We start from the raw sequence: 8,969 nt of genomic DNA, 5'->3' as shown, positions 1-8,969 counted from the left end.
CAGGCACAAAAACTACCAGAACAAAAATCAGTCAGGGACAGAAAATGGCAACACACTGATAACATTCCCCACTTCATTCTCAATTGTATCATAAACCCATTTCCTATTGCAGCGACATTCTGGCCCACATTTGTTTGAATTGCATTTGGGGCAAGGATAGAAGCAACCCAGGCAGTTCTTTTCCAGGCAATCACACAAATCCATGTTATTACAAAGCAGCCTGCCATGTTTGTCATACTTCTTTGTAACTCTGCAGAAAAGAAGAAAAAATTATTCTCAGTGAATGCTTCAACACGTTCAAAGACTCAACCAAAAAAATGTGGCAAACATCTGTCCAGGAACAAATACTTCCTCTTTAACAACTTCACAGCATGATGAAATACCAGCATTATCCTAATTGTAACAACAACTGTTATTAAAAGTGAAAGTGTACCAAAGAAGTAAATCAAAATTCACGTAAGTCACACAGAAAAAGACCGTTTCCCCAGCACAGTTTTCATATGTAATAAGAAATCTCTCTGCAAAATATTGATGCTTTTATTCATTTCACTTATATTCAGTAAACAGCATACCAGCCAGTTTTAAAGTAAAACACATAATAAATTAGCACATCTTACTTGGGCTTATTTAAAAAACCTTGTTTCATCTGTGACATGCATGCTTTCTTTTTCTGCTCTCTAGTTTCAGGATTGAAGTCAGCTACCTGAGGTCCTGGATTCTGAAAGGCTAAGGATTTTAATTGTTTCTCAACTTGTTGCTATAAATAAACAACAGAAAGTTTATAATTAGTACAATTGGAACAAATATTTATTAACTGCCAAATGTCCTCACTGGCTGTCAAATTGCATTCAAATTAATATTCTTTAGAACTTAAAACAACACAGTCAGGAAAATGAAGCAAAACTCAACCTAAATTAAGATTACATTGTTTAAAATGTTTTCCTGTCTAACTGTTAATTCAGTATTTCTTTGACTGACTGTGCATCCTGACAGGAGAGGGAATAACCATCACTCTAAATATGTTACCCTGGTACAGTGGCATGGAGTTTGAAAGTTGTCTGCTGGAAGGCAGGTTCATGTATGTTTTTGTCTTCAATTTTATCCATAAGGTAAAAATAAGTGCTATGATTATAAGCATCTCAACTGGATTCACCCTTACCTTCACTGCTCCCTCAGATGCCTAGAAACCATCTTTGTCTAAACAATCTGGGGGCAAGAGAAACGTCTGGAGATGCAACTAGTATGAGGAGAAAGCATTTGCACAAGTGAGGAGTACTGAGCACAGTTTTTGAGAAATAGGAGGAAGCCTTTTCTTGCCTATTTTATGGGATTCATGTTTGCAATTAACTAGAACTGCTGAATGTTTTGGAGGTTAAAACATCAGCTTTTGTGATTTGCCATTCCACATAGCCCGTGCATGTCAGCAGTCATGTCTAAAGTCAACACAAACAAACATGGGTGTTGTGTCAAACAATTTCTCTTTGGACAATCACTATGGACATTGAACGTACATTTGTCACGCATTATGCAAAGGCAAAAACATACATACAGATTTATCTTTTCTCCTCTTAGATAAATGGAGGTGACTTGCCACCCCTCAACTTCCCCGGAGGGTGTCATTCCTTTCAGAGTCCACAGTAATTTTTCACAAACAAGTGAGTGCTTTCTTTGCTTCTCATGGGGCAAGCAGTGGCAGTTCAGCCCAACCTGCTGATACAGTGATTTAGAAATACCTGTGCACCTGAGTGCACTTGTTTACAAGGTGGTTGATGCTATGCATCTTCAATTGCATCCTCCTGAAAACTTCCAGGGCAATCTCATGCACCTACACGAGGAGCATATTCAGGCATTTCTGCTTTTGAGTCTGGGCTAGGTTTTCAGTGCAGAAAATATGCTTCAGCATCATCATTGTTCATTATCTTAAATTACGCAATTTCAAGTTGGAAACAAATAATAATCTATGAAAATAGTCCTCCCTGTAAGAGTACTGCCCTATTTCCCTACTTACTATTTCATTTGAGCTCAGAACTACTCTTAGCCCCTTAAATGACTGCACTGCAAACTGGACTCATTTCACTTTTGTTATTACTGGTATTACCCTATTGACTCCAGCTTTTTACTTTGTAACTATGGAAGAAATCGAAGGCAATAGTAAATATCTTGATAATAACATAGTACCAGAGTAGTCATACCAGTTGTCTCTGTGTTATCAAACTCTCCTTATCAAGAGAGACATTTTCCTCTGCAGATTTTTCCTGGGCAGAATTGCCTTTCTTGCAGTTTTCTTCCATGATGTCATTCATTTGACCACCCTTCTGAAATACATACATACATACATGCATGTTAGACACGTGCAGAAATGTGACATCCACAGACTTCTAAGTGAAGGTTTTAAGGTCAGCAGGTGATATTCATACTAGGCTTTTATATATTCTTAACCAACAGCAAATGCAGAACAAAATGTGGCTCAGTATCAGCCTCGATTTTAAAACTGTATTAAAGTAATATAACATCAACCAAAGGCTGTATCATCAAAGCCATTCTGCAATTCGTTAGGCAAACTTCGGAAAACCTCTAGCGTTTAAATATCACAGAAATGGAAAGAAATGCTGTGAACTCTGAACCCGTTCCTGACACCACGGCAATGCCACCTTTGCGGCAAAGGTGAGAAGCGGTGCTCTCACGGAACACGCAGCAGCAGCCGGCGATGCGCACGGGAATGAAGGGAACAGCACGCAGGAGCAGGCATTCCGCTTACCAGCGGGGGACACTGTTGTCCCAGCTGCTCTTCTTTTTGCGAGGCTTCAAAAAAGAGCAGCCGGGGTGGGGTGGGCGCGGAGCAGGAGGGGTCTCGGCGTGTTCCGTGCCTGTATTCACAGACCCTCCAAGCGTGTGTCAGAGCTGTGGCCACGGTAACTAGCCCGTTCCCTGCGGATTCACAGTTTTCTTCCCGAAAACTTCAACCAACGGACTAAAAGTAAACTGCTTAGCATTTAAATCTCAGTCCTTAGCTTTGCAAAAGGTTTTGTGTATAAATAGAATGTTTAACTTTTAGATTTAACAGCTAAAAAGTGCATTTCTGTCTCTGCTAACAATGCACCCACCGAGGACTGTGGGATCTGTGAGTCTGTCCCACAAATCCCACCCATCACCTCTGCCCCATCACACAGAAATGGTGGTGGCAACTGTTCAGGATGGATATTAGCTACCTCTTCTCAGCCACCTTGTGAAGCTGTTTAGTTAAAAAATTTTATGCAATATATGCAGTTCCAGTGCCTCAGTGTGGTGGTTTTACCCTGGCTCAATCCCAGGTGCCCACAAAAGCCACTCTATCACTCCGCTCCTCAACCAGACAAGAGAGAGAAAATATAATGTAATGAAAGGCTCATGGGTTGAGATGAGGACAGGGACATCCTCCTTCCTCACCAACCTTGGCATCTGCAGAGCCATTGCTCTTACACAGTCTCTCTCCTCTTCCGCTGGTGCAGTTAGACTTTTTTCCCCCGTCTTAATATGTTACCCCAGAGGCACCACCACCGTCACTGATGGACTCAGCCTTGGCCAGCAGTGGGTCTGTCTTGGAGCCAGCTGGCATTGGCTCCATTGGACATGGGGGAAGCTTCTGGCATCTTCTCACAGAAGCCACCCCTATAGACCCCCTGCCCCCCTGCACCCCCCCCCAAAAAAAAAATAATCTTCCCATACAAACCCACTACCTCAGGCCTTAACCCTAAACACCACTGGAAATATTTAAGCTTTTCCAGAGTTTCTCCAGCCTTTCCCCAGGTGCTGCCCAGTCTCTCTCATTGCCTCTGAAAGGTAGTGTAGTGGTCTCTGCCAGGTTGCCCTGTACTTTAGGGCTGTTGCCCATACCCTGTCCCAGAGAGGACGTTCATTTCACCACCGCCAAAGGGCCAGCACCTCCCTGAGAGAAGCAGAAAAGCAGTCCAGGACTTCAGCTCCCTCTGTTGCAGCTCTTCCCTGCAGAGCAACAGTCAGTGGGAACAGCAATGAGAAGGAGGAGACCTTGTAGTAAGTAACAGGAGAGGACACTTTTTTTGAGAGGTGAAAAGAACAGCTTTCAGCCAGTTTTGGAGAGGGTTTCCCTTTCCCCTCTTCAGTCACCTGAAGAATGACTGAGATTGTGACACTGTTCACAATGGGATGCCTTACAACAACAGTTTGTCATGGTTTAACCCCAGCCAGAAACCAAGTACCACACAGCCCACTTGGTCACACACACACATCGGAATGTAAAACACAAGGGTTGAGATAATTACAATTTAGTAATTAAAATAAAATCGGAGGAAAAAACCAAAACAAACCCAGCAACAACAACAATAATAATAACAACAACAATAATTATAATGCAAAGGAGGGAGGAGAGGAATAAAATCCAAAAGGAAAAGGAGGAAAAAACAAGTGATGCACAAGCCAACTGCTCACCACCTGCTGACCAATGCCCAGCCAGACCCCAAGCAGCGATCAACAGAGCCTGGCCACTCCCACCCCCCCAGTTTATATACCAAGCACGATGTCCTACAGTATGGAATATCCCTTTGACTAGTTTGGGTCAGCTGTCCTGGCTGTGTCTCCTCCCAGTTTTTTGTGCTCCTCTAGCCCTCTCACTAGCAGGGCCTGCAAAACTGAAAAGTCCTTGATTTAGTATAAATATTACCTAACAACAACTAAAACCACCAGTGTGTTATCAACATTATTCTCACACCAAATACACAGCAGTGCACCAGCTACTAAAGAAGAAAAAAACCCTCTATTCCAGCAGAAATGAGGACACAGTTTTAGTCCTGGGTCTTGAGCATCTTTTTAGGGTTAGAAAAGGAAAGCTATTACCAGGCAATTAATATTTGCTGTATGGGGGATCCTGCTAGGTGCCCACAAATAAAATAAGAATGTAGGCCACTGCTCCAAAGAAAGTGAGTATTGCTCTTCATTTGCACTCAGGTTGGAGTCCTGATGAGGATTTGCTTAATACACCTTCTCTCCTGCCCAACCATGCGTCCAGCATTGTTAAAGCACTTTAAGAGTATGCATGACCATCATCTGTGTGTGTTTTATTACAGTGTGCAGGGTTCAGAAGCAGAACAGCTATCAGCAGCTACTGCTGTAAGCATGCAGAATTCCTGCATGTGCTCTGGTCATGTAAATACTTGATTCCTTTGGAAACTAGGTCCTAGCAGTTATCTGGAGCCAAATACCCAAAATCAGAAGCCACTTTTTAAATACTGGCAGAAAAGGACCAAGCATCTTGTTCCAAACACGTGTTTCAAATGCCCTTCCACCTCAGTGAAAAATATCCTGTGTAGAAAATGTAGCACATTTCTGTCTCAATATATATTGTAAAGATAAAGTGTTACATTTTAATCTCCAGGAAAGATGCTCAAAAATGAGGCAGAATGTGACAAGGAAACTGCAAGATTCGGACATCGGTGAGACTCACAGGACTGATTATCCTCCATAGCATGTTCTGAAGGAGGATAGGAGAATGAGGGAGGGTGTGAGACTCAGACATCTACTGCAAGTCTGCAGAACCTAATTATCCAGAGGAAAGCATTCTTGATCCTGAAGCAGAGTTTTTTTCATCTACTGTTTTTGGTCTGTAGTTACAATCCAGGGGCAATATATTGAACGCTAGTCTCTTCCATAAAAATTTCAACTCTGCAAACAACCATCAGTTGCACTCTTCCTCCACCAAAACTTGTATTCTCCCACACCTTTTGAATACATTAAGTACTTCCTGAAGGAGATCATCCACATCTCAACATCCCACTGTGGCTGTAGCTGGTGTGAAATGTGGTGACTGGCATTCCAGATACTTCAGGCTGCTTGATTTCAGTATCTCTGCAGGGCTTGCCAGAGTGAATCCATGTTGTTTTCAAGTTGTATTTGTTCATACCATTGGACACTTTCTGGCAGAGACCAGTAAGCATGTTCATCACCTCCACTAGGGCAAGACAAGATGCTGTCCCTATGGCTTTAATCCCCCAATGTCCACATGGATTAGGCTGATCCATTGCAATAGTACCATCTTCCTCAGCCTAGTTTGGCAGAGATGTCTGTGAGCTCAGAAACCAGCAGTCAGGTTTGTGGCACATTCAGGTATGCATCTTGAAATCTCTGTAGGACATCAGGTTGCCAGCCAAATTGAGAATGAAAAATTAATCTTCCCCAGGATCAACTACGGACTGAGCTGTAAAAATGTGGAAAGGCCACTTACCAACTGGTCCATGCTTTCTCTCATAGCCCCAAATGTGCATATGCATTCAGAAGATGGTCTTGAAGCCAGCCAGGAAACACAGACCAGACAAAGAAGCAGGTCTTGTATCTTGTAACTCAGCTGGTTTCCCAGAAAACTGATAAACATGATGACAGAGCAATGGCCCATTCTGTGACGGGCGTCTAGAGCAGTAAATCTTGCCCTCTCGCAGTAAAACAAACCCACATGAGTTTTCCCTCCCAAACCCAGAGCCTTTCTGCCATATCTGGAAGTGAGTGATCCCTTAGCTGAAATCGAAGATATAATTATAGACCATGAGCATCTTCTGGTTGCTATGCAATTGGCGGAAGAGATCTGACAGACTTACCTTTTGAAAACCTGGAGCTCTGAAGTGTGTATGTTCAGTTCAGAGCAGGCAGCAGGAGAAAAAGCAGGTTCTCCAGAATTTTAAATTGTTCTTACCCCAGGAAGGGGCTGGCACAGCATAGGTTTACTGCTGCACAATTCCTCTGGTAGTGGAAGTATGACGTCAGCCTCAGTGTGACTGAAACAGAAGACAAATAACCAAAATAGCACTCCCCAGAGAAGCAGGCTGAAGACAGTGCCAGGTAACTGTCTTAAAGGACCTCACACTTTCTGCCTCATTAATTATGGCTTTTTAAATAGTACTTAGTACAATGAGTAGAAATAGAGAAATTATATAAACTGGGATCAAAGTCCTCATTTATTACTTGCATCTGTGGTATGTTCACAGAGCAAATGTATTTCTTAGAGCTTTTTTTCTTAAAAGGTAAGTAAACAAAAAAGTGTAATAACTACTGCATTTTACAAGAACGGATGTTATTATTTTAGGGTATGGATGTAGTAAAGGAATATTTTACTGCTTTAGACAGAACATTCTGGATTCTGTTCACCATCTCCAACAGTCAAAAGTAATCCAATAAATAGCTAAGTAATCCCCAACATCTAAAGTGGCAATGCAACCTCATGGTTCAGCTTGCTTCCTTTCAAGATTGTTTGTTGCACTACTGGAGACAACTCAGACTCCTCCCGATACCTCCAGATGCCAGTTTCCAGCACGCTGCAATCACTTAAGGCTCTTATTACTGTTCCCTAAAACACAGCTAAATCCTAATAAACATCCAGAACTGTCAAGTCTTACAAATTCTCCTGTCATGCTTAGACTAACAGTCCAATGTGTCTTATCTTCACCAGCTGTATCCACCCATTCTCTGAGGTATTTCACAACACTGAGGGCAAGTAAATTTAGTGTTTACCATACTATTTTCTTCCCCTCCAAACAATTTTAAAATCAAAAACTGATGTAGCGTTCTAGCAATGGAGCTTAGCTAGGTGATTTAAATGCTGCTACACATTCCTTCATTTTGTTTCAAAGACTGTTTTTCCTGTCATGAAAAATAAAACAGAAATCCCTCAAGGGGAAGAATATTAATCACAATCTCCAAGGTACTCATACAACAGCAAGCCACAAACAAAAACCTACAGCTGGTTTTATTCTCCTATATTTTTCCCAGTGTTCTTCTCATTTCTCCATATTTTACATAATGGAGAAACCAAGAATTATTAACTCTATAAATACACCTTATGCTTGGTATCTCCTTCTGTTCCATTTTTGCTAATACTTATACATGTGTATCTGTACTTCTAAATTGTTTGTGCATGAGTTGTGATATTTGTTTATCATGGCATACATGATGATGTACAGCCTGCAATCTACTCAGAATTGTTTTTACTGAGTGAGTGTTAGGCTATGAGTAAGTGAGGATGTACATGTAGATTAAAATCTTAGGTGGCATTTAGAGAGACTGATTCTGGTGGTGAAACTCCTAATGGTCTCTACAGGGACAAGTTTCCCCACCATGAGCCAGTGACTGCAAATACACCTCGGGAGATACAATACTATGAAACTAATGCCCCTACCGGGGGTCGGGGGTGGGGGTGGGGAGAAAAGCAGAGAACAGATCCATTGAACGTCTTTTAAGCTTCCTGGCCCTTATCCAACGCCAAGCAGATTGTTCCTTGTGCGCCCTCAGTGTGCTCAAGCAGCGTCCCGCAGCCAGCACAAACGGGGCAGCTCAAGAGGAAAAAAAATGCACTTTTTCTGTGTTAAACATTAACATTTAATGTTCTTATCCTATTAGGAAACAGTTTCTTGCGGCTCTATGATTCCACTGTTCAAAGGTTGAGAGGGAGGTCTTGCTGGTGTTCCTCTCATTTTATCATTAACGTCCCCCACCCCTACCCCCACCCCCATTTATTTCTAAACTGCCGGGTTTACCAGGTGTTTCTGCCTCTTGTTTTCTCCTTTCTGGATGTTCAATCGGCAGCAGGGGGGGGGGGGGGGGGGGGGTGTTGGTGGTGGGAATGACAGGGAGAAAGCACATGAAGGGCAGGGAACCCGTTTCGGTGGCCGAGGCGCCAGGCAGGGGCTGTGACAGGCGCCGCGTGTGAGGCCGCACAGCCGCCCCGCCGCGCTGCCCCGGAGCCCCCCCGCCGGTGCCGGGCGCCGCGCCCCGCACGCAGGCAGGGCAGAGGCGGCAGCCGCCGCGTCCTCCAGCCCAGCGCTTCGTTACCTGAGCCCGAGGCCGCAGACGTGCCGTTACCGGTTCCCTGAGCCCACCTCCCCCTCGCGGCAGGACCGTGCCCGCCGCCAGCGCGGCCTCCCGCCCCGTGCCGGGCGGCGGGCGGAGCGGGGCCCGGCGGCAGCCCTGTG

At 43.7% G+C, this 8,969-nt stretch overlaps 1 protein-coding gene across 1 annotated transcript; it reads right to left on the bottom strand.

The window, feature by feature from the left end:
• ARL14EPL (ADP ribosylation factor like GTPase 14 effector protein like) lies at positions 1–8,969 on the bottom strand. The gene is made up of 5 exons (XM_040580779.1): positions 8,830–8,969; positions 6,603–6,779; positions 2,193–2,315; positions 618–757; positions 1–250 (listed from the first exon to the last, which is right to left on the bottom strand). The coding sequence occupies exons 3-5, from the start codon at positions 2,301–2,303 to the stop codon at positions 28–30; spliced, it is 474 nt and encodes a 157-aa protein (XP_040436713.1). The 5' UTR covers positions 2,304–2,315; positions 6,603–6,779; positions 8,830–8,969; the 3' UTR covers positions 1–27.

The sequence above is a fragment of the Falco naumanni genome, chromosome Z, assembly GCF_017639655.2.
Source record: "Falco naumanni isolate bFalNau1 chromosome Z, bFalNau1.pat, whole genome shotgun sequence".
NCBI lineage: Eukaryota > Metazoa > Chordata > Aves > Falconiformes > Falconidae > Falco > Falco naumanni.
Note: the sequence above shows the minus strand (reverse complement) of the source record. Positions and strands in the feature narration are given on the sequence as shown.

Bases quoted from the DNA above. Each gene is read 5' to 3' on its own strand.
- ARL14EPL (XM_040580779.1), bottom strand. From the start codon at position 2,303: ATGAATGACATCATGGAAGAAAACTGCAAGAAAGGCAATTCTGCCCAG. The intron at 758-2,192 runs GTATGACTACTC...GTTTATTTATAG, and splicing joins TGATAACACAGAGACAACTG to CAACAAGTTGAGAAACAATT. The intron at 251-617 runs GTAAGATGTGCT...TCTTTTCTGCAG, and splicing joins GGTTTTTTAAATAAGCCCAA to AGTTACAAAGAAGTATGACA.